The 25370-nt window shown below is 35.2% G+C and overlaps 9 protein-coding genes across 9 annotated transcripts in view; 6 read left to right on the top strand and 3 right to left on the bottom strand.

Moving 5' to 3' along the window:
• Window positions 1-643, top strand: part of LOC100633070 (arylsulfatase J-like) — a 7793-nt gene extending 7150 nt beyond the window's left edge. The window contains exon 3 of the mRNA XM_019996809.1: window positions 21-643. Coding sequence (XP_019852368.1) covers window positions 21-534 — 514 coding nt within the window. The 3' untranslated portion in view covers window positions 535-643. The remainder of the gene's footprint in view (window positions 1-20) is intronic.
• LOC100632944 (arylsulfatase B-like) lies at window positions 636-2180 on the top strand. The gene has a single exon (XM_003382319.2). The coding sequence runs from the start codon at window positions 672-674 to the stop codon at window positions 2154-2156; it is 1485 nt and encodes a 494-aa protein (XP_003382367.1). The 5' UTR covers window positions 636-671; the 3' UTR covers window positions 2157-2180.
• A 16-nt stretch (window positions 2181-2196) lies between these two features.
• LOC100632818 (arylsulfatase B-like) lies at window positions 2197-3807 on the top strand. Its single transcript, XM_003382318.2, has one exon. The coding sequence runs from the start codon at window positions 2271-2273 to the stop codon at window positions 3756-3758; it is 1488 nt and encodes a 495-aa protein (XP_003382366.1). The 5' UTR covers window positions 2197-2270; the 3' UTR covers window positions 3759-3807.
• Window positions 3808-3836: 29 nt separating this feature from the next.
• Window positions 3837-8747, top strand: LOC100632436 (arylsulfatase B-like). Its single transcript, XM_003382315.2, has 2 exons — window positions 3837-4580; window positions 7830-8747. Exons 1-2 carry the CDS (start codon window positions 3873-3875, stop codon window positions 8604-8606), a joined length of 1485 nt encoding a protein of 494 aa, XP_003382363.2. The 5' UTR covers window positions 3837-3872; the 3' UTR covers window positions 8607-8747.
• LOC100632563 (arylsulfatase B-like) lies at window positions 5379-7057 on the top strand. Its single transcript, XM_003382316.2, has one exon. It carries the CDS (start codon window positions 5498-5500, stop codon window positions 6977-6979), a length of 1482 nt encoding a protein of 493 aa, XP_003382364.1. The 5' UTR covers window positions 5379-5497; the 3' UTR covers window positions 6980-7057.
• Window positions 8748-10128: 1381 nt separating the features above from the next.
• Window positions 10129-13524, bottom strand: LOC105316669 (gamma-aminobutyric acid type B receptor subunit 2-like). The gene is made up of 12 exons (XM_019996510.1): window positions 13460-13524; window positions 12890-13118; window positions 12631-12781; window positions 12118-12215; window positions 11998-12064; window positions 11697-11937; window positions 11437-11569; window positions 11248-11367; window positions 10977-11105; window positions 10619-10936; window positions 10423-10572; window positions 10129-10323 (listed from the first exon to the last, which is right to left on the bottom strand). Exons 2-12 carry the CDS (start codon window positions 13088-13090, stop codon window positions 10141-10143), a joined length of 1791 nt encoding a protein of 596 aa, XP_019852069.1. The 5' UTR covers window positions 13091-13118; window positions 13460-13524; the 3' UTR covers window positions 10129-10140.
• Window positions 13525-16602: 3078 nt separating this feature from the next.
• Window positions 16603-19665, bottom strand: LOC105316629 (RAB6A-GEF complex partner protein 2-like). Its single transcript, XM_011411704.2, has 6 exons — window positions 19353-19665; window positions 19226-19309; window positions 18663-18812; window positions 18484-18612; window positions 17247-17555; window positions 16603-16963 (listed from the first exon to the last, which is right to left on the bottom strand). Exons 1-6 carry the CDS (start codon window positions 19576-19578, stop codon window positions 16740-16742), a joined length of 1122 nt encoding a protein of 373 aa, XP_011410006.1. The 5' UTR covers window positions 19579-19665; the 3' UTR covers window positions 16603-16739.
• An 8-nt stretch (window positions 19666-19673) lies between these two features.
• On the top strand, window positions 19674-21421 carry LOC100631428 (receptor expression-enhancing protein 5-like). Its single transcript, XM_003382307.3, has 5 exons — window positions 19674-19913; window positions 19960-20053; window positions 20277-20415; window positions 20936-21092; window positions 21142-21421. Exons 1-5 carry the CDS (start codon window positions 19769-19771, stop codon window positions 21270-21272), a joined length of 666 nt encoding a protein of 221 aa, XP_003382355.1. The 5' UTR covers window positions 19674-19768; the 3' UTR covers window positions 21273-21421.
• Window positions 21291-25370, bottom strand: part of LOC109580762 (leucine-rich repeat-containing protein 49-like) — a 17035-nt gene continuing 12955 nt past the window's right edge. Inside the window, exons 2-12 of the mRNA XM_019994479.1 lie at window positions 24683-24963; window positions 23436-23608; window positions 23319-23385; window positions 23128-23268; window positions 22691-22752; window positions 22419-22566; window positions 22291-22374; window positions 22159-22241; window positions 21938-22106; window positions 21639-21890; window positions 21291-21590 (exon numbers count right to left, since the gene is read on the bottom strand). Coding sequence (XP_019850038.1) covers window positions 21438-21590; window positions 21639-21890; window positions 21938-22106; window positions 22159-22241; window positions 22291-22374; window positions 22419-22566; window positions 22691-22752; window positions 23128-23268; window positions 23319-23385; window positions 23436-23608; window positions 24683-24963 — 1613 coding nt within the window. The 3' untranslated portion in view covers window positions 21291-21437. The remainder of the gene's footprint in view (window positions 21591-21638; window positions 21891-21937; window positions 22107-22158; window positions 22242-22290; window positions 22375-22418; window positions 22567-22690; window positions 22753-23127; window positions 23269-23318; window positions 23386-23435; window positions 23609-24682; window positions 24964-25370) is intronic.

The following is a 25370-nucleotide window of genomic DNA, read 5'->3' as shown; positions in this document are numbered from 1 at the left end:
ATTGCTGACTGGTACCCTACATTCTGTAAACTAGCAGGAGTTGATCCTGATGATTCTGGAACAGGAAAGTTTCCAGTTGATGGTTTAGATGTATGGCCTATCATAACAGGAGAGAATGAAAAAACACAGCATGAAGAGATAGTGTTGGGATATAATTTTGACAACGTCTATCCTTCACAAGGAGCTATTATAGTGAACAACTATAAATTAGTAGTTGGATTGCAGGGTCATGGCTGTGACAGCTTGATGTGGTCAGCTCTTGATTATCCTTGTAGCTATGGTCCTGAAGGTCCTGATTGTGATCCTTATTGTTTGTATGACATAGTAAATGACCCTACTGAGAAGAAAGATTTATCAAAAGAAAATCCAGATATGTTAAAGAAATTAGTTGAAAGATACAATTCCTATTCTAAGGAACCAAGAGACATGCAAGATCAAGGCTATCACAGTGAAGATGATATTCCTAAAGATCCCAATGCATGCAAGTATATGGCAGACAATGGAGGCTACTGGAGACCTTGGAAGAACATTTAGATAGTAACTAATGAGCTACGCTGCTTAGCTGATATATTTTTAAAATTTTTATGCTGTGAATATGCTCTAATGTTTCAGTTGTTTCTAAATATGGTCATAATAAATCACATGATGTTCTGCTGCTATTATTTAGCAACATGTCCTTACTCCAGTGTTTATTAGTCTGTGTCTTGTGTAGCTGCTTTGTTGCAACTGCTGAACTGCCTAATATTATATTTGTGTTGGTTGATGACTGGGGCTTTGCTGATGTTGGTTTCAAAAATCCAGCTATCTCTTCACCTAACTTTGATCACTTGGCTAAAACTGGTCTAGTTCTTAATCGTCATTATGTATACATGTATTGCTCTCCATCTCGTGCTTCTCTTCTAACTGGACGATGGCCTCATCATACCCATCAGTGGAATTTAGGAAATAATTCAACAGCCGGTACCAATCTTGCTATGACAATGATACCAGCTAAGCTAAAAGCTGCAAACTATGCCACTCATATGGTAGGGAAGTGGCATCAAGGATTCTTTGATCCTAGATACCTTCCAATCAATAGAGGCTTTGACACTTCAAGTGGGTTTTTGTGTGGTTCTGAAGATCATATGACACAAAATGCAATATGTGCTATTGACTATTGGAAGAATAATGCTCCTGATCCTCGTAATGGAACATATGATGCTTATATTTACCGTGATGACCTGACTGATATTATCAACAGTCACAATACCAATGAACCACTTTTTCTGTACCTTCCATTGCATAATGTTCACCTTCCTTTGCAAGCTCCCAAAGAATGGTTAGACATTTATCCTGCTAATTCAACTTGTGAAAAGCGACATACTTTACAAGCAATGATAAGTGTAGCTGATAATGTTACTGGACATTTAGTTGAACTGTTAAAGAAGAAAGGAATTTGGGACAATACTATAATGGTCATCTCAGCTGATAATGGTGGTGCCCATTGCTCTGGTAGTAATTATCCTTTGAGAGGTTGTAAAGAAACACTTTTTGAAGGAGGTGTCCGTTCCCTTGCTTTTGTTAATGGTGGTCTCCTACCAGAATCAAGAAGAGGTCAGTCTACTGATGGATTCATTCACATTGCTGACTGGTACACTACATTCTGTAAACTAGCAGGAGTTGATCCTGATGATTCTGGAACAGGAAAGTTTCCAGTTGATGGTTTAGATGTATGGCCTATCATAACAGGAGAGAACGAAAAGACACAGCATGAAGAGATAGTATTAGGATATAACTTTGATTTCAATCATCCTGGACAAGGAGCCATTATAGTTGGCAATTTTAAGCTTCTTGTTGGTTTACAAAACGCTTTTGAATGTGACAGTTTAGGTTGGAGACCACTTGATTATCCTTGTAGCAATGGTCTTGAAGGTCCTGATTGTGATCCATATTGTTTGTATGATATTATTAATGATCCTACTGAAAAGAATGACCTATCGAAAAAAAATCCAGAAATCTTAAACAAGCTTCTTGATAGGTATCACTCATACTCCATGGAACCGAGAGATATGCAAGATCAAGGATATCACTCACAGTTTTCTGTACCAAGAGATCCTGATGCATGTAAATACATGCAGTCAAATGGTGGCTACTGGAGGCCATGGAAGAATTTGTAACAAAATTGTAGTCATTTGCTTTTAGGAGGGCTATTTTAATGAATAACTGATTTTATTCATTTCTTCTTCCTTTTATGTAATCTTGGTGTCATGTGATGCTATTGTTTAGTAATAATGGCTAGACTACTTTTGTCATTATTAGTCTGTGTCTTGTGTAGTTGCTTTGTTGCAACTGCTAAACTGCCTAATATTGTATTTGTGTTGGTTGATGACTGGGGCTTTGCTGATGTTGGTTTCAGGAATCCAGCTATCTCTTCACCTAACTTTGATCAATTGGCTAAAACTGGTCTAGTTCTTAATCGTCATTATGTTTTTAAATACTGTGCTCCTTCACGTGCCTCACTTCTCACAGGACGCTGGCCACACCATGTATATCAATGGAATTTAGCCACTGATGCCACTGCTGGTACTAATCTCAACATGACAATGTTTCCAGCTAAACTAAAAGCTGCAAACTATTCCACTCATATGGTAGGGAAGTGGCATCAAGGATTCTTTGATCCTAGATACCTTCCAATCAATAGAGGCTTTGATACATCAAGTGGGTTTTTGTGTGGTTCTGAAGATCATATGACACAAAATGCAATATGTGCTATTGACTATTGGAAGAATAATGCTCCTGATCCTCGTAATGGAACATATGATGCTTATATTTACCGTGATGACCTGACTGATATTATCAACAGTCACAATACTGATGAACCACTTTTTCTGTATCTTCCATTGCATAATGTTCACCTTCCTTTGCAAGCTCCCAAAGAATGGTTAGATATTTATCCAGCTAATTCAACTTGTGATAAACGTCACACACTACAAGCTATGGTCAGTGTAGCTGATAATGTTACTGGACATTTAGTGGAGCTGTTAAAAAAGAAAGGATTATGGGACAATACTATAATGGTCATCTCAGCTGATAATGGTGGTGCCCATTGTTCTGGTAGTAATTATCCTTTGAGAGGTTGTAAAGAAACTCTTTTTGAAGGAGGTGTCCGTTCCCTTGCTTTTGTTAATGGTGGTCTCCTACCAGAATCAAGAAGAGGTCAGTCTACTGATGGATTCATTCACATTGCTGACTGGTACACTACATTCTGTAAACTAGCAGGAGTTGATCCTGATGATTCTGGAACAGGAAAGTTTTCAGTTGATGGTTTAGATGTATGGCCTATCATAACAGGAGAGAATGAAAAGACACAGCATGAAGAGATAGTATTAGGATATAATTTTGATTTCAATCATCCTGGACAAGGAGCCATTATAGTTGGCAATTTTAAGCTTCTTGTTGGTTTACAAAACGCTTTTGAATGTGACAGTTTAGGTTGGAGACCACTTAATTATCCTTGTAGCAATGGTCTTGAAGGTCCTGATTGTGATCCTTATTGTTTGTATGATATTATTAATGATCCCACTGAAAAGAATGACCTATCGAAGAAAAATCCAGAAATCTTAAGCAAGCTTCTTGATAGGTATCACTCATACTCCATGGAACCAAGAGATATGCAAGATCAAGGATATCACTCACAGTTTTCTGTACCAAGAGATCCTGATGCATGTAAATACATGCAGTCAAATGGTGGCTACTGGAGGCCATGGAAGAATTTGTAACAAAATCATAATCATTTGCTTTTAGGAGGGCTATTTTAATGAATAACTGATTTTATTCATTTCTTCTTCCTTTTATGTAATCTTGGTGTCATGTGATGCTATTGTTTAGTAATAATGGCTAGACTACTTTTGTCATTATTAGTCTGTGTCTTGTGTAGTTGCTTTGTTGCAACTGCTAAACTGCCTAATATTGTATTTGTGTTGGTTGATGACTGGGGCTTTGCTGATGTTGGTTTCAGGAATCCAGCTATCTCTTCACCTAACTTTGATCAATTGGCTAAAACTGGTCTAGTTCTTAATCGTCATTATGTTTTTAAGTACTGTGCTCCTTCACGTGCCTCACTTCTCACAGGACGCTGGCCACACCATGTATATCAATGGAATTTAGCCACTGATGCCACTGCTGGTACTAATCTCAACATGACAATGTTTCCAGCTAAACTAAAAGCTGCAAACTATTCCACTCATATGGTAGGGAAGTGGCATCAAGGATTCTTTGATCCTAGATACCTTCCAATCAATAGAGGCTTTGATACATCAAGTGGATATTTGTGTGGATGGGTAGATCATTTCAATCAGAAGCAAGGCTGTGCAGTTGATTGTTGGAAGAATAATGCTCCTGATCCTCGTAATGGAACATATGATTCCTATTATTATCGTGATGACCTGACTAATATTGTAAACAATCATGATGCCAACAATCCGCTTTTCATTTATCTTCCATTACATAATGTCCACACACCTTTAGAAGCTCCAAAGGAATGGTTAGACATTTATCCTGCTAATTCAACTTGCAAAACACGTCACACTCTTCAAGCTATGGTCAGTGTAGCTGATAATGTTACTGGACATTTAGTTGAACTGTTAAAAGAGAAAGAAATGTGGGACAATACTATAATGGTCATCTCAGCTGATAATGGTGGCGATCAATGTGTTGCCAGTAACTATCCTTTAAGAGGTTGTAAATATACATTTTTTGAAGGAGGCGTCCGTTCCCTTGCTTTTGTTAATGGTGGTCTCCTACCAGAATCAAGGAGAGGTCAGTCTACTGATGGATTCATTCACATTTCTGACTGGTACACTACATTCTGTAAACTAGCAGGAGTTGATCCTGATGATTCTGGAACAGGAAAGTTTCCAGTTGATGGTTTAGATGTATGGCCTATCATAACAGGAGAGAATGAAAAGACGCAGCATCAAGAGATAGTGCTGGGATATAACTTTTCTTCACACGGAGCTATTATAGTTGATAATTATAAGCTCATTGTTGGGTCACAAAATGCGAGGTGTGATCCTTTAATGTGGACACCGTTAGATTTTCCTTGTAGCAATGGCAGAGTAGGCCCAAACTGTGATCCATATTGTCTGTATGATATTATTAACGATCCATCTGAGGAAAATGATTTATCTAATAAAAATCAAGAAATGTTAAAGAAGCTTCTTGACAGGTATAATTCCTACTCTAAAGAGCCACGAGATATGCAGGATCAAGGATATCACAGTATGGGTGCTATTCCTCATGATCCTAAAGCTTGTGATTACATGAAAGCAAATGGTGGCTACTGGAGACCATGGAAGAATGTATAGTGCCCTAATATTGTTTACGTATATTGCATATAAAATGTTTCTAGCTGAGAATTGTGACTGTTTTGCTATCCAAATAAAATCATCTATGAATATATAAATGTCATTCATGGCTTTTTTATTTGGTCATTTGTATCATGTGACACTATAGCAAGATGTCCATACTCCAGTGTTTATTGGTCTGTGTCTTGTGTAGTTGCTTTGTTGCAACTGCTAAACTGCCTAATATTGTATTTGTGTTGATTGATGATTTGGGCTTTGCTGATGTTGGTTTTAGAAATCCTGCTATCTCTTCGCCTAACTTTGATCAATTGGCTAAAACTGGTCTAGTTCTTAATCGTCATTATGTTTTTAAGTATTGCTCTCCATCTCGTGCTTCTCTTTTAACTGGACGATGGCCTCATCATGCTCATCAGTGGAATCCACTAATGGACAGCACAATTGGTACTAATATTAATATGACAATGCTTCCAGCTAAACTAAAAGCTGCAAACTATTCCACTCATATGGTAGGGAAGTGGCACCTTGGATTCTTTGATCCTAGATACCTTCCAATCAATAGAGGCTTTGATACTTCAACTGGGTTTTTTGGTTGTTGTGAAGACCATATGAATGAAAAAAGTGGTTGCTCAATTGATTATTGGAAGAATAATGCTCCTGATCCTCGTAATGGAACATATGATGCTTATAATTATCGTGATGACCTGACTGATGTTATGAGCAACTATAATACAGAAAATCCACTTTTCCTGTATCTGCCTTTGCATAATGTCCATGCACCATTTCAAGCTCCAAAGGAATGGTTAGACATTTATCCTGCTAATTCAACTTGTGAAAAGCGACATACTTTACAAGCAATGATAAGTGTAGCTGATAATGTTACTGGACATTTAGTTGAACTGTTAAAGAAGAAAGGAATTTGGGACAATACTATAATGGTCATCTCAGCTGATAATGGTGGTGCTCCTTGTGCTGGTAGTAATTATCCTTTAAAAGGTTGTAAGACAACCTTTTTTGAAGGAGGTGTTCGTTCTGTAGCTTTTGTTAATGGTGGTCTCCTACCAGAATCAAGAAGAGGTCAGTCTACTGATGGATTCATTCACATTGCTGACTGGTACCCTACATTCTGTAAACTAGCAGGAGTTGATCCTGATGATTCTGGAACAGGAAAGTTTCCAGTTGATGGTTTGGATGTCTGGCCTATCATAACAGGAGAGAATGAAAAGACACAGCATGAAGAGATAGTATTAGGATATAACTTTGATTTTAGGCGTCCTGGACAAGGAGCTATAATTGTTGGTAACTATAAGCTAGTAGTAGGTTTGCAGGAAATCGGTTGTGATAGCTTGATGTGGTCACCACTTGACTATCCTTGTAGTAATGGAACTTTAGGCCCTGACTGTGATCCATATTGCTTATATGATATTGTAAATGACCCCACTGAGATGAATGACCTTTCAAAAAAGAATCCAGATATGTTAAAAAAACTAGTTGAAAGATACAATTCTTATTCTAAGGAACCAAGACACATGCAAGATCAAGGCTATCATAGTGAAGATGATCTTCCTCAAGATCCCAATGCATGCAAGTATATGGCAGACAATGGAGGCTACTGGAGACCTTGGAAGAACATTTAGAAAATAACAAGATCAGAAGCTATATGCTAAGCAGAAACATACAAAATGCTAATCACTAAAAATACTTTATTAATTGTATGAATATAATACCAGTTCTAAATTTGGTAACAGTAAATCACATGATCTGCTGCTACTGTTTAGCAAAATGTCCTTACTCCAGTGTTTATTAGTCTGTGTCTTGTGTAGTTGCTTTGCTGCAACTGCTAAAGTGCCTAATATTGTATTTGTGTTGGTTGATGACTGGGGCTTTGCTGATGTTGGTTTTAGGAATCCAGCTATCTCTTCACCTAACTTTGATCAATTGGCTAAAACTGGTCTAGTTCTTAATCGTCATTATGTTTTTAAGTATTGCTCTCCATCTCGTGCCTCCTTCCTAACTGGACGATGGCCTCATCATGCTCATCAGTGGAATCCTCTAATGGACAACATGATTGGTACTAATCTCAACATGACAATGCTTCCAGCAAAGCTAAAAGCTGCAAATTATGCTACTCATATGGTAGGGAAGTGGCATCTTGGATTTTTTGATCCTAGATACCTTCCAATCAATAGAGGCTTTGATACTTCAACTGGGTTTTTGGGAGGTGGTGAGGATCATATGAATGAAAAAAGTGGTTGTTCAATTGATTATTGGAAGAATAATGCTCCTGATCCTCGTAATGGAACATATGATGCTTATAACTATCGTGATGACCTGACTGATGTCATGAACAATCATAATGCAGATAATCCACTTTTCTTTTATCTTCCATTGCATAATGTGCACACGCCTTTGCAAGCTCCCAAAGAATGGTTAGACATTTATCCTGCTAATTCAACTTGTGAAAAGCGACATATTTTACAAGCTATGGTCAGTGTAGCTGATAATGTTACTGGACATTTAGTGGAGTTGTTAAAAAAGAAAGGAATGTGGGACAATACTATAATGGTCATCTCAGCTGATAATGGTGGTGCTCCTTGTTCTGGTAGTAATTATCCTTTAAAAGGTTGTAAATCAACATTTTTTGAAGGAGGCATTCGTTCCCTTGCTTTTGTTAATGGTGGTCTCCTACCAGAATCAAGAAGAGGTCAGTCTACTGATGGATTCATTCACATTGCTGACTGGTACACTACATTCTGTAAACTAGCAGGAGTTGATCCTGATGATTCTGGAACAGGAAAGTTTCCAGTTGATGGTTTAGATGTATGGCCTATCATAACAGGAGAGAATGAAAAGACACAGCATGAAGAGATTGTCTTAGCTTATAATTTCAATCACAGTCACCCTGAACAAGGAGCTCTCATTATGGGCAATTACAAACTAATTGTAGGTCCTCAAGGGTATGGCTGTGACAGTTTAATGTGGTCACCATTAGACTATCCTTGTAATGATGGTTCAAAAGGTCCTGATTGTGATCCATATTGTCTGTATGACATTATTAATGATCCCACTGAGAAGAAGGAACTATCAAAAGAGAATCCAGAAATGCTAAAAAAACTTCTTGACAGGTATAATTCATTCTCTAAAGAACCAAGGGATATGCAGGATCAAGGATACCACTCGGCTGAGTCTTTACCAACTGATCGCAATGCTTGTGATTACATGAAAGCTAATGGTGGCTACTGGAGACCTTGGAAAAACTTGTAGCATACTGCTGTTTATATTGAGCTGTTTTTTATTGCTAAATTAAAGTGCTAATACTTTTTGTAATTAGAATTGTTTATCCCGTAGCAAATGTTGTGCTTACATTTTATTGATAGTTTAATGCCAGTCATTAGTCTGCCTAAATGAGGTTTTGAATTTAAATTAGTAGATAGACTATATAGGTCTACCTTTGTAGTAGTCTAGTTGAATGTGATATCATGTGAAATATATCATTTTTAGTAGCAAAAAATTTCTGAGACTCAAAATGCCATGGTAAGTATTAATTTTATTGTGTGTTAATTGTTTGGTTGACAATGTGCGTAGTTCCAATTTTTAATTTTCATATTGATCAGTTTCACCAAGCATAACGAGTTGCTAAATAGCATCTACATGAGCTGGCAAACAATGAAGTCTTAAGTACTAAAGCAGCATAAAAATTAGAATTAGTTATCGGTCTATAATATATTGAAAAATTATACAATTCTCTTTGAGATTGAGCCATCACTTTCAATGCAGCAGCATTACTAAGTAGGATTCATCATACTTCAAAATCACACCACAACTTTCCATTCACACCTTTGACCAACTTTTGGAGCCAAGTTAAAATTTCCTTTAATACTTTTTATCATTTCAAAAATGAATAAAAGTTGCAATGTTTTTGACACATTGGATCTTCCAGATAGAGTGTTAGTAGCATAGTAACTGGTAAGCACCAATCAATAGATACTAATGCTAAGCAGAATAGTCATGATAATCATGCTAAGCAGAAACATACAAAATACTAATCACTGAAAATATTTTATTAGCTGTATAAATATGTTTATACCAGTTCTAAATTGGGTAAAAATAAATCACATGATGTCTTACTGCTATTGTTTAGCAACATGTCCTTACTCCAGTGTTTATTAGTCTGTGTCTTGTGTAGTTGCTTTGTTGCAACTGCTAAACTGCCTAATATTGTATTTGTGTTGGTTGATGACTGGGGCTTTGCTAATGTTGGTTTCAGGAATCCAGCTATCTCTTCATCTAACTTTGATCAATTGGCTAAAACTGGTCTAGTTCTTAATTGTCATTATGTTTTTAAGTATTGCTCTCCATCTCGTGCCTCCTTCCTAACTGGACACTGGCCTCATCATGCTTATCAGTGGAACTTACCAACCAAGGACTTGGCTGGTACTAATCTCAACATGACAATGATACCAGCTAAACTAAAAGCTGCAAACTATGGCATCAAGGGTTTTTTGATCCTACTGAGATACCTTCTAATCAATAGAGGCTTTGATTGGGGCAAGCCTGAGAGTGGCATTCTAGTTAATAATAGATCTAATTATTATTAGGAACTTATTATTAATCTAATTATAGTAATTAAAAATTAAATTCATCAGCAGGCTAGCAGCAGGAACTTGCCAGGAAGAAAGAGAGAAAACACAGTAAGCTATAAACTACAGACAAAATGATCATAATAATGATTAATCATGTCAGTATTATTATTATTATTATTATTATTATTATTATTATTATTATTATTATATATTAGTTAGTAGTGTCCATTTTCATTGACATAGACAGAGGATAGAGGAGATGGTTTCCTAAAAAAAACTTCATCATTTGGACTGACAACAACTTGAACAACTTCATTCTCATCAACTGGAGACAAAACCTGAACATTGGAATTATTCTTATTAGCAGCTCCAGGCAAGGCATCACTTTCTTTATGTATCTATATAAAAGAAAGCAATATTTATTATAACTAAACAAACATGTACATGCAATCATGCATGCTAAATTATGATCCTTTTAAAATAGTCATATATAATACCTTTTTCAAACGGTCAATCTCTTTCATGTGATACTCAATGGTGTCCTTGTTATAATCCAGTCTAGGCATATTAGTACCTCCCATCACACTCTGAGGTGAGTTCTTGGTGAATATAAGAGAGCCAGTAGGATCCTTAACCAGCCTATAGGCCTAATATAGTTCATCATTATCACATTATTCATTGACTTATGATTACCTGAGGTACAAATAGTGTAGACAGTATGATGGTGACTCCCAACATTGTAAGGGACCCAACAAGTCCGTAATGTATGTCCACATAGTTAGTGAGTATAATACCAATAGGGGTGAGGGAGATGGAGAGGACCACTGTTGTATATACACACATAGCAATTAGTGGAGAATCATTGAGCTCTTTTATTTTAATGTTACGTGTTTCAAAAGCAAGGAACAGCCCAATAATGAGAAGAATACCTTTATATACCAGGAGGGTACTCAGTACAGGGATTTGATGATTGGATGAGCATATGCTCAGTTGGATTGGAAGACTGTGATCCTAATGGTGTATCATGATGATGTTATAATATTGAACTTACAGTTGAAGGAACAGTAACAGAGCTTAGTTCAAGTCTAGTGCCAGGTATAGCAGTGAAGCATATCATAAAGACACAATCAATAATCAACAGTACACCAATCATCAGGATTAAGAACCCATCTTTAATGACCTGGCACGGAGTGGAGAGTAGAGTAGTAATGTACTTAATGTGTTTACTAGTACCACTCCTATACACACACCATTACTCACTACATGATGTATATGTATTCACACATCATTATGTACATGTACATGTATATGTATTCTCTTACCCATTTGCTTGGTTTCCTTTGGTGAAATGATGAATGAAAGATGTAATACACACGCCATGTTTTAGCAAAGAGTGTCCCAAAAAGAAGAGTAAAAGCAAAGACAACAATCCACACTCTGGCCTGAGGAGAGAGAGAGAGATGGGAGGGAGAGTACATTATGGATGGTCAAAGGGTGTGTATATACCATACCATGCAGAGTCCATTGAGAACACTGGTTGGTATGATAGCTTCATCCATTCCAAATAATATAATATCCAAATAGAACAACATAGCTCCAATAATGATGACTATGTTGAGATAAGGGCTGGATAACTTTATGACCCTGAGGATGAAAGACAATATGAGAACATCAAATAATAACAGATCAGGAACAAACGTTAAATGAGATATAAACACAAAGATAGTTTAGTTTCAGTTTCCATATATTAATCAGAAACAATAATAATTACTTTTTATTTCTGTATATGATATTAATCATTAGCCAGATTGAGGCATAGACAAGTCCAGCTGTTCCAAGTATGACATAAATTGAGAACAACCAAGTATCAACATAGTCCAATGTTTTATCAACTGGTACCATCCCATCAAGGAACAATGTATCGTCATTCTCTCCAGGTTGTAACCTTATAGTACCTGATCCAGTGCTGTTAGCAATATTACCAATGTATACTGATACTAGAGATATACCCTCTATTAATAATAATAAATTAATTGATTATTAATTAATTAATTAAATTAATTATTAATTACTTGGTCTGTATTGAAAGTATCTTATGTGTCCGTGTCTATCACCATTTGGTTTATAAGAAACATGTCCCTATTTTATTATCAGTATATTATCAGTATTAATTATTATTAGTATAAACTTACTGATAGACTACTGAATCTAGCATTTACTGAGTTATTGTAAATTAAGTTTCTTAAGTTTACAGAATCATAAGTAAAGTCCTGTAGTATCATCCTACCATCTAGAAACATTAATTATTATTAATTATTATTATTATCATTATCATCATTATTATTATTATTATCATCATTATTATTATCATCATTCAGGGCCGTAGCCAGGAACTTGAAACAGGAGGTTTGGAAATTGCTGCGCGCGAAGCGAGCAGCAAAAAATTTTTAACAAAAATGGGCGTGGTCGGTAGGCGTAGTCTTGAGTTACGCATCTCAGCCATGTGCTGACTCAGCTAAAATGGCTATCTGTGCTTTTCGCTGCTGCCAAAATGCTAATCCTGCTTTTGCAGTACTGTTCTTCATGACAGGAGCTAATCTAAAACTTTTTTGCAGCTACAACAGGGGGTTCGTCCGAACCCCCCGAACCCCCCCTGGCTACGGGCCTGTCATTATTAATATTATATTCAGTATTAAATGACTCACTGTCAGTGGCATTAAGGGCAAGAGCGATAGTCCAGAAAGCATCGACAAAATGAGGAATGAATTGTATGGTTCCATTGATGTCTTTCTCAGGTACATAACTGTATTCAGTTTTAGCCCTCTCCTGATACAAGTTAACAAACTGATTGTATGACTAGAAACAACAATGATAATCATAATCATAATGATAGCAGCTACAATACATCATCATTAATAGTTGTTGAGTACTAATTGTAAGAATTAAAAATAAAGAGCCACTTACCAATCCTATGTCAGTAACATTGTTCCTCATTTTTTTTTTCAATGACAGCAAATTGATCAATAGATATGGCTCCTTCAACAATACTAGCTCTCTCACTAATGGAGCAGTTGAATGGATTGTACGGAGGGATTTCATTTGGTTCTGGTTCCTTAGTCCACCACATTGGCCCATACTAATGATAGAATATCCACACATAACCATTGGACCGAGTCATACCTAAACTTAACGCCTAAAACAAACATAAACAAACAAAGAAATTAATTAATTAATTAATTAATTAATAATAACAAAGAGATGAATACCATAGACCAATAATTCATGCCATAGATTTTCCAAAAAATGGCTCCGAAATCACCCCAAATTTTTATCACATTTTCTGATACATATTGATGTCCTTATGCTGTGTAAAGAGTTTGAGCTAATTCTGACTTCAATTTTTAAAGTTATGGCCATTTTAAGAAAATGTCAAAATTCTAAAAAATACTCAAGGCTATAGCCCATGGCTTTTCCAAAAAATGGCTCAAGAATCACCCTAAATTTTATTACATTTTTTGATACACATTGATGTACCTGACAGATTATTTCAATAGCTTTTGCTGGATACATGTTGACAAATATTATCCTGAATGGTGAATCCTACAAAATAATGAATTAATAAATATTGTATAAGTGGAAAAAAGATAGGAATGAATCTAAGTTTAGATAACGATCAAAACAGGAATTTAAAATATTTTACACATTAATATCATTAATTATGACTATAGCTCAAAATTTTCATCGGTCGAAATTTTTGTCAAATTTGTCAGGTACTTTTGCTTGAAGAAATTTTTAACTGACAAACAAATTTTTGTTCCACATGAGTATGCATGCGGATTAATAACAAAAATGACAAAAATTTTATTGACGAAAATTAATTTTAACAAGAAATTAAGATTTTGACGAAATTTTTGACTGACAAAAATTTGGAACTATACGGTACTCAGGTATTTACAAAATTAATTTATAGACATGATAATCAATATTAATTTTGAATTATCTTAAATATGCTAATTTCAAAGTATATTATTAGCATATTATTAGCATATTATTCTTACATAAAGACTATTGACAGTAGCCCTTGGATTCTTAAATTCTCCAAATGCGAAGTTCCTAGCTTCTTCAAAATTATTATCTAGTACAGCCTGACTGAGTTCAGAATAAACCTATGAAATATAAGAGATCATTAATTGCATATGTAGGCTGTATATGAGACTATGAGTCAGTATAATATGAGAATAAGTGAAGGAAAGAGGGGACTCAGGGGAGAGAGAGAGGGGTACATGTACGTACTGCTTGGAATAAATCTTGATTTGATGTAATGGCAGCTACTCTAGTCCAACCATATTTCTTCATAAGTGCAATGATACCCTCCACTGCAGCTGTGTCTAATGAAATACTCCTTAAAAAGGTTGGGAATACAGCAGTATTGGATAATGAGGGACTAGTAGCACCTGCTGATATCTATATCAGTGAAATATTAATGAGATATTAATGAGATATGATGCAATGAGAACAAGAGACATGAAGATGATGAACATATTTAAAATATAACAACACCTCAACATGTTATTAGACCACACACACATAATAGGTACATGTACACATACATGTATACAGTAGGTAATACAAGAACATTACAGATAATGTATTTAGGTATTATAGGTATTTTAGGTATTAGGTATCAATACCTAAAGACCCTAGGTCTTTAGGTATTATGTACTCTTGGTCTTACAGACTTACTAGTACAAGGTTCCAAAAGTGAGCTAGTTCAGCTACTGGTGATGTAGATGATGAACATATAGGACCAACCATAGCTATCTTCACTGGCTCTTTGAATATAACATCAATAAAACTCCTCACACCAGAACCAGCAGCACACTAAAAGGAATGAACAAGACATCATCATCATCATCATTATTATTATTATTCATTTCGTAGTTATTGTTATTATTTTCATAGTTATTTAATGGCACTTTGTGTGTCTTAAAGTAAATTCTTCAGTAAATTCAATCACAGAGATGTTCAGAAATATTAAAAAATTTTACTAAAATAGCAAAACAATCACATATAGATCTAGGACTACAAAGAAATATTCTCTTACAATAACACATCTATATAATTACTAAAATATATTGCAGATTATAGAGCTAAGCAAATTATGCTTCAATTTTTGCCTATTATGCTTTAGGTACTGCCCCAAATGCCATCCTATTATGCTTTGAAATGAATCCAATTATGCTCATTATTATGCTCATATTTTCAGTTTTACTCAAATATCAACTATTAAGTTACATGTACATGCATGATGCATCCAGCTGTTACAATTGTAATAAATATAATATTGTAATAATACTAGAATCTGAAAATAGAATAGTCTAAGTCATTTGATTTGCTATGCTTGCGTAGGCGGGTACTAAGCAGTTGGGTTGTTGTATTAGTACTTTAAAACCAGGCCGCCATTTTAAATTGAAATCATGTGGTCAGGGGTATTGGGCCAAAAATTTTTGATGCATTATGCTCCAATTATGCTAGAGCATAATAACTTGCCCTATCATGCTCTAGCGGCATAATTTGCCTAGCCCTACTACAGGCTAGACAGTACAGACTAATCATGATGGAATACCAAGTGCCTATGACTGATCTGAAGTTAAAAACATGTAACATGAAGAGTGTAAGAGCACTAAAAGTCTACAACCTAGCACAAACTATTAATGAGAGGTTGAGGTGAGATAGGGAGTGACTGCTAACTGTTGCCTGACATTGGATATATATTAAGCAATAAAAAAGGTGTTTTAGACTTTAAGTACATACATTTGCATGATACATCAACTTAATCATAATAATTATAGGAATTTAAATATAAAAGTCATGCTGCAAACAGCAGCATATGACAACAGATATATAGTTAGTACATGCGGCATGGCCCAGTACATGTACTTACTGCAGAATCATTAACAACAGCTTTGAGAGTATAGCCAGGAAGAAGGTCTGTCTTATTATTGATCAGTTCTAGAGATATGTCCATTGCAGGAAGATAAGCATCTCCATTAAGATGAACAAATGACAGTGGGAGCATTACAGAGAGAGTCAATGGAATAGAGGCATTAGAAGCAGTAGCAACAGCAGAAGATGTAGCAAAAAGAAGAACAAAAATAAAAGGAGACATTTTATGAGCGAGTGCCCCCTTTAAGATAATGCTATAACTTGTGAGCATTTTGTATTTATTGGGGCGAACTATGACTATAAGTTAAATAATCCATAGAAACCAAAATTTTAATTTTTCATTGATGTGGGTGTGGTTGCAATGCAAAAATGGCGACTACGAAGGCTATGAAACGGGAGAAAGTCTTGAGCTACTTACAGCAAGATAAGACTCATTTGTTATCCAGACAATTTTCAAAGCAGCAAGAAAGTTAAGGACGCAGCTATATAATCTTCTTGAATCTCAGAATAAAAGCTGAAATCCCCGGCATTGACTTAGTCATTAGTCAAAAAGAAGATTGCCTAAATATTATATTATAAATATTAAATTATACTCTATTATCTATGGTTCCAACTATCTTTCTTGCTATAAGCAATTAATAACTGCAGAGCACATAGCATTTTGTTGCCATGTTCTATCATCACTAAGCCTTGAGCTCATTGAGTTTTTCCAAGACACTGGTGTCCTCTTCTTAACTTACAATAAATATTTGTTTTATAAGAATATTTCTACACTAATAAAGTACATGTACATGTATGTTCTTCATTTCAGTGAATCACTCCTTCAATTTTTAATATCATGAATACTTATTATCATTACAAAAATGAATTAAAGTTGCAACGTTTGTTGAGGCATTGGATCTTCTGAATAGAGTGTTGGCAGCATAGTAACTGGTAAGCACCAATCAATAGTATCAACGTTCTGTGATGAGGGACCCGACCATAATTCAGCAACTCCACCACCTGGTCCAAGAGACTGCTGTACAGTATGAGTGTTTGTCCATAATCCTCTTGAAATTAATAAATGAAACTGTATTTCCCAGTGGAGCTTAACTAAAATAAAAAGACAATTACAAAGTATACAAGCATAGAAGTAAAAAGTATGGCAGATGGTTTTATGCTGTTAGTTGGAAATTTACATTGCATTGTGTTGACAGTTGACACCTAAGCATTAATTATTAAATTAAACATAGCATACATGTAATAATAAAAGGCATTAATATTTTTTATAGTGCCAGTGCAATGATACTTTACTTTACTACATACAAATGTCAGCCAAAAATAATAGTGTGCTTCAGAATACAAACAAAATCTAAGACATTGGGATACTACTGACCTGTACTATCAGAGAAGGACTGTGCCAAAGTTGGTGGCACAGGTAGTGAGTAATGCGTTATCAAACTGTTAGTGCATGATTTAGTTTGTTGGGCCACTTGAGTAACAACTGGCTTTAGAGTCACTGATGGTAGTACACATTCCTTATTGATAGTTTCAATATACACTAATGAAGCAGTGACTTGAAGGACAGGATGAACAGAGAGGGAGCAATCAAAGATGGCCGTCACTTCATCACCTAAACGATAAGATGTTCTGGGCACAACAACACGTCCAATGCATTCTCCAGAAGCAGTTAATGTGAAACTAGCTATATAAAACAAAAAATATCACCAATAAGTTAACCATTCATTCGTGTATTATAAATGTATAAAATACTGCAACTACTGTTTATATTATTAATATTGTTTATTTTTTGTTCTGTTTCATTTTCTCTCTCTCTTTCCATTTTCACCTCATCACTGTTATTATTTGTTATTGTTGGATATCCTGGATTACCATACACAGGGTTTCCCACAGGATCTTGGTATTTTGCTCATGTAACTTTTTGTCAGCGGATTGTCAAGTTGTTTAAAAATTGGGCTAAAAGACCCTGTACAGAATATTTCAACAAAAATTACAAGGAGAGAATTCTCCATTTTTATAATTTTTTCTAATGCACACACAACTCCTTATGCTGCATATCAACTTTGAGCTGATTCCAATCAAGGTTGAATTTTTTTTATAAATTTTAATAGTAGCTCAAAAATCAGGCCAGCAACCAAAGGCTCTAGCAACCAAAGGCTCTAGCCTTTGGTTTTACCACAATTTTGTCAAAAATGGCAATGAGAGAATTCTCCATTTGTATAATTTTTTTCTGATACATATACATATTCTTATGCTGTGTATTAACTTTGAGCAGATTCTGATCAAATTTGGATTTTTTATGAATTTCTAAGTTACTCCAAATGCCATGTACTGTATGGTAGTGCTTGTCAGCTCATGAAGAATTTTAGCTCACATAGCACTCTTTGTGGGAAACCCTGACCATACAGTTGGAAATAATAAAGACTTTGCAATTGCTGGAATCTATTTATTTGTGTTAAACAGCATACATGTACATGTACATGTAAATTGGTGGATGTTCACTGTAACCACCAATCCACTAATATTAAGTATTTCCAAGCTTCCAGCTGTATGGTATTATTATTACCAATTATCATTACATTGTATAATGTCTTAAGGTCCTACGGTCCTACCTGTACTTCGTTTGCAAGATTCCAAGGCAATAGCTTCCAGTCCTAACTCACTAGCTGACTCACACTCTTCACTAACAAGAAAAGGATTACTAATCTGAGGTGATGCTAGTAATGGACGTCTAAGGTGATCTATATAAATAAGAAATGAACCCAGCAGAGCTCATAGCTAGACAACTAACCTGGTATCTGTATAACTCTAATTGGTAATCTTGTTATTTGTGCTGGACAGTTAGGCTTCTGAACACCAACAGCCAATTTGTACACATAACGTACAATATGACCATGAAATGAAGGTGGCCCACCTAATGGTATTATTTCTGTATAGGAGACTGACAAGAGAAAGAAAAAAGAAATAAAGAGAGTAATAAAATGTTACTATAAAGTAAAGCAACAATTTCCGGACCCATCCAAAAGTAATTATTCAATTTTTCATATATTTTGTCGATGTATTAGTTACCATTTTCTCTGTAAAGAACATGGCCTGTCAAAAGTTAGTTTAAGGACAAGCTTAAAGTTATCATAGTGATTTTCTGCAAATAAAAATTGTTTGCATTTTTGCAAATGGCTTTAAAATAGGAAAAATTAGTACTTGCTTTTATTAATAATCTAGATTTATTAATAGGCAAATTGCAAAAAATTAGTACAAGCTAAATGAACACCATTATGAAATTGCAAATTTTGTCTACTTACAAAGCATAGTTTTCATTAAAAATTCACTCTACTATCTATAATATAATCATACCTGTTTTAGTTTCTGAGGGATTAATGGTGACGTTACACAGCAACACAGTTGAGCGTGTTGATAATATCGAGCTACCACGTTCACCTATGGCATCACTAAAAATTAGACATAATTCTGAGAGACTTGCCTCTGTTAGGAAAAAAAGCAGTTTCTGTAATAGGTGACGATAATTGTTCACTGGCTTTCAACTTCAATACGGATTCTCTCACTAGACGTTGACAATGAATCTGCGCACCAACCCAGGCTATAGTCTGAGGACTGGTGTCTTTATTACTGAATATAAGTTGACACTGGAGAGTGTCACCAGCAACAAATGCTCCATTGCTATCAACTCTAACTGTAACTTCAGCCATTTACTTGCGAATCGAGCGAATACTGTCACACAGCGCCATTTAAGAATAGGCGTGGTTACAAAATTGGGTTGTCACGTGACTTGCGAGCCCCATCACGTGAGCTAGCCTAGGTGCCTTGGTTCGCTTATCATTGTTGAGAGAGCCTTCGCCTTCATATTCCGTTTTGAGACAGCTCTAAATTGTACACACCATGTCGACCACTCCGCCAGAGAATAAACTCCAGTCTGCTAGACAGAGGATCTCTGATATGCTGCACGATCCGGAGAATCCGCTCGCCGGCATATTCGAGAAAGCCGAAAAGACCCTCAGATTGAAGAGAGAATGGCTCTTTTTTGGTCTGTGAATAGTTACTTACCAATGATTTTTGTTTCCTCTGAACAGGTTTTGTAGTACTAATTATTCTCTACCTGATAATTGGGCATGGCACAGGGCTATTGGTGAACCTAATTGGATTTGTCTACCCAGCTTACAAATCGTGAGTGTTTGTGATAAATAAAGAGTGCATGCACTCAATCGTCAGAAGTGATTAATTTCATTTGATGTTTGTTCACAAATAATTATTGACCTTTGCCATGGCATCCTGTGCTTGTGTTGATTGATATCATCACTGTTATTAGTAGATGTAGTGTTTGCTGTCTGACAGGTGTTTGATTTACAAGTGTCACCTCTCCTCCTTCCACCTCTCTCTCTCCCATTAGATGTAAAGCTATTGATTCAGAAGAGACAGATGATGACACTCAGTGGTTAACCTATTGGGTTGTGTATGCTTTCTTTGGTCTTATTGAATTTTTCACAGACATCCTCTTGTCCTGGATACCATTTTATTTCCTTGGAAAGGTCAGTGTTTCAATTAGAGGTGTCATAAGGTTACTAGTAGAGAGTGCCAATGCTGCTTTGTCGATGGTTCCAATTGAATTCAAACACTATGAGTCATTTCCCCAATTAAACGATAGGTTATTGCTTGCCTGTGATTACATGACATCATACTTGGCTCAAGCCATTCATGTAATGTAACATATTGTCAACTACCGTAGCTAGTTGGACTGTACAGAAATGTGTTTGTTTCAGTGGCCAATGTAGTACAGCAATAGTGAGTAGCAGGAACAAAATTACATGTAGAACAGCATATTGTATTTAATTTTTTAAATTGGTACCAAGATTAGTTCAAACTCTTATCAATTTTGTTTGTGTTGCATGTACTAAAAGGTGAACAGGAAATGAAAAAGCATAATAAAGTTGATGTTTGTTGTTGTACTCTCAATAAATGGTGCTAGTTTATAACTATGACTCAGAGAGGCTTATTAGCACTGGTTTGTACAATTTCCTAAATTAATTTTTTTGTTTTTTTGGTCAACAGTGTGTTTTTCTGATATGGTGCATGATGCCAATGGCTAACAACGGCTCTGCTGTTATTTATCATAACTTCATCAAACCATTTATCAAGAGACATGAAAAGACTTTTGAGAAAGCCATTGATATGACTAGCAAGCTAGCAAAAGAAGGTGCCAAAGATGGTAAGATTATGTATCTGAGCTAACAATTTTGAGATTCTCTTTTCAAAAGCTTTTGGAGCTCTCAAAGATGCTGCTGGCAATATCAGTGTGGGCGATATTCAACGTCTCCAAGAGAAAACATCACAATTACACCAACAGTTTGGAGGTGGTGATGATGAAGAAGATAAGAAGGAGCAATAGTTTGTTGTGACGGAAGCAATGAAATTAATTCAAATTGTAGTGACAAACAAATTAATCAATAATAACAATAATGTAGCAATTGAATCTATTTTAACAAGTTTGGTTGTGGCATTTACCTATTTTGATAATACATTCTTAGGATAACACAACATTGTGTCTTATGAATCATGATGACAACACTGCCTCTTCTACTAACTTATTGACGAGGGTTGGCCAGAGTTTATCAAACCGATCTTTCCTATGAACTTGCTTTAGTACTTCTTGCTGGACTTGCCTTGCTATAGTTCTAGCCTTTTCCTTAGTTTCAGCATTTTCTGGCTAATTTCAGCAGATTACAATACAAAGAAATATAGAATACCTACATACCTCATACATAGTGTACTCAGATGCATTAAGTAGTTGACCATAAGGAGCAAACAAATGTCCTTGACAATCTTTGATTCCATTAATAGACACACGAGGAAGGAGGAATCCAAGCCATTGTACGTAAAGAGGATGATCAGTGACTGGGTTACCGTCATTAGTGATAGTTAATGAACTAAGTGATGAAGGAAGGCAGCTATACAGCGACCTCAAGTCTAACAAAGTCGACAAATTCAAACAATGGCACTCCAGATGCTAGAGAAACAAACTAAGTCGTATTTATTAATAACAATAATCTGTACCTGTAGGACTGGTAAACTCTCTTTAATGAGTGAAAAACTCTCCGTTTCTTCTTTAAAAGTCATGTAATGCAGTGCCAATTGAGTGACTGATGGCAGTCGATTAGACTTGAAAATCTTGAGTGATTTACCGCCATATAAAACAAGTGAGTTCTTTTCATTATCAATATAACTATACAACAGACAATGCCAACATTAACAGATAATTGTGTTAATACACGTACCTGCTGGAACAACCTGATCTAGGATCAGTTTGCTTAGCTTCCCATTCTGACTTGACAGTTGCAATAAGTGACTCACGTTGTTCCTAACAAAGTAAATGTTGCACATTAAAAATAATAGTACACTAGACCAACCATTAATTTCAATTGCTTATGAAGCTCATTTAGCTTAATCTCTTCCTGTCTAGCAGCTAATAGAGACTGCTTCCTCTCTTCTTCCTAAAGGAATAAGTAAGTACTAGATGGAGAAAGAGAGAACTCACAGAAACTGGAGATTGGTTGAGTGTGACAAGATTAGTAAGATAAGATATTATAAGGTTTCTGTGATCAGGATTATTAGCCAAAGGATTACCATCAATTGATAAATCATTCAGTGATGTACAGAAAGTAGTACTAGATATGTCATCAAAACTAAACAATTGAAAGATCAACAATAATTGTTACATCATTAACTGTACAGTGAGCATCAATGCATGTGAAGTATAATGCTGAGAAAAATGGATCTGTTGACTGTAAAATAATCATGAACATGTACCTTTCAATAAGATTATGACTAAGAAAGAGGCGCTGTAGGAGAGGTAGACTACCACAATCAAACTAGGAATTAAAAGTTTAATAATACCTGGGGTCAATCACAAAAGCTCAATTAAAATTACACAATCAATTACACTCCTTTTGTAAAAATAGACCCAATTACAATTACAATTTTAATTAGTTTCAATTCCAATTCCAATTTGATGTACATGTATTGTAGCAACATACTATCCCAGTGGTTACAGTGCCTTAAAATTTATATCAGGTAGTTACATATACTTCAGTACTTTAAAGTTATCTTATTATGTTATATACATAGACTAGAGTGCATTAAAAATATTTCTGCACATTCTGTAGTTAGCTAACTCAATTATAATTGAAATTAAAATTACAATTACATGATTGTAATTGACCCCAGGTCTAACTAGTAACACTTACGTGAGTAATTCTATTTCTACGCAAGTTTAATTCAGCTAATGAAGACAATCCAGAGAGATCCTCAACAACTGTTATATTATTGCCAGCTAAATTGAGAACTCTTAAGTGACTCAAGTGTCCTATATTATCTATATACCTCAGCTTGAATGATTATTATGATTACAAACACTAATAGCTAATAAAAATATTACCAAGTTTCCATGAAGATCCAACACATCAAGCTTTGTAAGTCCATCTAAACCAGTTATTTGAGAGATTCTATGACAAAAGAGTGAAAAGACATATTTGACCAATATTATATTATGCACCTGTTTCTTCCAAGCATTAATACACGAAGAGAATGAAGTGATTCTAGTCCATTAATATCTTCAATTTTATTGTCGTAAAGGTCAAGAAATACCAGTCGTCTTAAAGGGGTAAGGTGCTGAATCCGTGTTATGCAGTTGTGCTGGAGGTTAAGGAGTCGAAGATGTTCTTCACCCTAAAACAGATGCACTTTGTCATTATGACAACTACTACTACATTACATCATTGAAATTGTAATAAGAGCAATATTAGATAAAGTGGCGTAGCAACTGCAATGGAATGAGAACTAACACACACAGCAGCTAATTTTACAATAATACTACAACATGTACATGTACATCAAAAGAGTAACAATATTATTTGGCAATAAAGTATTGAAAAGCTTATTACAGCATCAATGTTTAAGATGAATTAACCATGAAATACAATCTAAACATGAATAGACCTTAAAATTTCGTGACTATTCCCTACATTATTTTGTCAAGTGATCAGCTTCCTATCAACTCACGAGGCTGTTGTTTAGCTGGGTTTTGTAGAAAATCAATGGACTACATTACATGCTCTCACATCGTGCTTAATCAAAATTGATTATTATTTAAGTTGCTCCAAAGTTTTACAAAATAAACTGTACTACTGGTACAGTTAGGGTTTCTCATAGGCAATGCTAAGTGAGCTAAACAGCACACTTAAGACAAATTCAATTTTTATTGGAGTAGGCTAAAACTTGCTACACAACACAAGAATATGTACATGTAATAGAAAAATATAAAAACGGAGAATTTTCTCCTAGTCATTCTTGGTAAAATTTGGCTAAAGACTCTGTACAAGAAGTACAGGAACTAGGGACTTGCCCCAATTTTGAGTAAATTAAAAATTGGTAAAAAACCAATTTTAGTTGGAATTACCTCAAACATGCTCAAAATATCACTATGTATCAAAAGAAAATTCAAAATTGTAAAATTCTCTACTATCAATTTTTGAAAAATACCCTGGATATGTATTTTGTAAAATTTTGAGCAACTTTAAAATCAACATCATCATTTAAGGGAAAACCTGGGTACAGTATTTTCTAGAAATGGCTGATCTACATGTACTGTGATCTTTTTTTCTGATACATATACTTGCTCTTGTGTTATGCAGAAAATTTTTCAAATTAAAATTAGATTTTTAAAAAGTTACAACAAAAGCCATGTGCTACTCTAGTACTTGTCAGCTCATGAAATCTAGTGTTAAATGCCACAAAACTTACTTCTAATATTGGGCAAGTAAAAAGGTTTCTGCGGTCAAGATTCAATCTATCAGGATTAATCATTCTCTCTTCAGGTGGCCTGTACACTACAGGTACTCCTGGTGACGTTACACTCTCAGCAAATATCACATTATCCTTTGGTATTCCTCTCACTGGACCACCACCACTGCCACCTCCTTGTGCTACATCAATTCCTCCTCCTCCTAATGGATCTGTAGCTGCTCTTAGGAGACGAGGGACACGGCCACGCCCTTCACGTTCACTTGGAGGATGAGAAAACTCTAAATATAAAAATACAAAAAAATAACTAGTAACGATCATGATTATGTTAGTTAAAAAGACTGCTACATGTATGTAGCCTTTGATTGGTTGGAGTAAATCCCTAATTATAAACAATACACACACAATGATCTGCATAATGCACTTGAGATTATTCAACAAACACTTTTGCCAAAAAAACAAATGCTAACACTGGCTCACCAAACGTGGTAATAAAATGTATTGATGAAACTTATGTGCATTGTTACATCAAAAGCCATAACTTTTGCTTTTATCAATATCACACCAAGTAATTTCACATTCAATTTCAAAGCCACACCTAAATATCTTGGACTACATCTAAAAGCAAGAGTAAAAAAAGCATCTACTCTTGCTAATAGCCATAGCAATGCCTTCAAATCGATGTCTG

Source organism: Amphimedon queenslandica, unplaced genomic scaffold, assembly GCF_000090795.2.
Source record: "Amphimedon queenslandica unplaced genomic scaffold, v1.1 AMPQUscaffold_13522, whole genome shotgun sequence".
In the NCBI taxonomy this organism is placed as follows: domain Eukaryota; kingdom Metazoa; phylum Porifera; class Demospongiae; order Haplosclerida; family Niphatidae; genus Amphimedon; species Amphimedon queenslandica.
Note: the sequence above shows the minus strand (reverse complement) of the source record. Positions and strands in the feature narration are given on the sequence as shown.

Excerpts from the sequence above, each read along its gene's own strand:
- LOC100632818 (XM_003382318.2), top strand. The coding sequence starts at position 2,271 with ATGGCTAGACTACTTTTGTCATTATTAGTCTGTGTCTTGTGTAGTTGC.
- LOC100631428 (XM_003382307.3), top strand. The coding sequence starts at position 19,769 with ATGTCGACCACTCCGCCAGAGAATAAACTCCAGTCTGCTAGACAGAGG. Across the intron at positions 20,054-20,276 it reads GTCTACCCAGCTTACAAATC|ATGTAAAGCTATTGATTCAG; the intron begins GTGAGTGTTTGT and ends CTCTCCCATTAG. Across the intron at positions 20,416-20,935 it reads CATTTTATTTCCTTGGAAAG|TGTGTTTTTCTGATATGGTG; the intron begins GTCAGTGTTTCA and ends TTTGGTCAACAG.
- LOC105316669 (XM_019996510.1), bottom strand. The coding sequence starts at position 13,090 with ATGGTTATGTGTGGATATTCTATCATTAGTATGGGCCAATGTGGTGGA. Across the intron at positions 11,570-11,696 it reads ATCATATACAGAAATAAAAA|GGTCATAAAGTTATCCAGCC; the intron begins GTAATTATTATT and ends TTTCATCCTCAG. Across the intron at positions 11,368-11,436 it reads TTCTCAATGGACTCTGCATG|GCCAGAGTGTGGATTGTTGT; the intron begins GTATGGTATATA and ends CTCTCTCCTCAG.
- LOC100632436 (XM_003382315.2), top strand. The coding sequence starts at position 3,873 with ATGGCTAGACTACTTTTGTCATTATTAGTCTGTGTCTTGTGTAGTTGC. Across the intron at positions 4,581-7,829 it reads GTCACACTCTTCAAGCTATG|GTCAGTGTAGCTGATAATGT; the intron begins GTCAGTGTAGCT and ends TTACAAGCTATG.
- LOC100632563 (XM_003382316.2), top strand. The coding sequence starts at position 5,498 with ATGTCCATACTCCAGTGTTTATTGGTCTGTGTCTTGTGTAGTTGCTTT.
- LOC100632944 (XM_003382319.2), top strand. The coding sequence starts at position 672 with ATGTCCTTACTCCAGTGTTTATTAGTCTGTGTCTTGTGTAGCTGCTTT.
- LOC105316629 (XM_011411704.2), bottom strand. The coding sequence starts at position 19,578 with ATGGCTGAAGTTACAGTTAGAGTTGATAGCAATGGAGCATTTGTTGCT. Across the intron at positions 18,813-19,225 it reads TCCCTCAGAAACTAAAACAG|TCTCCTATACAGAAATAATA; the intron begins GTATGATTATAT and ends TTCTCTTGTCAG. Across the intron at positions 17,556-18,483 it reads ATCTTGCAAACGAAGTACAG|CTAGTTTCACATTAACTGCT; the intron begins GTAGGACCGTAG and ends TGTTTTATATAG.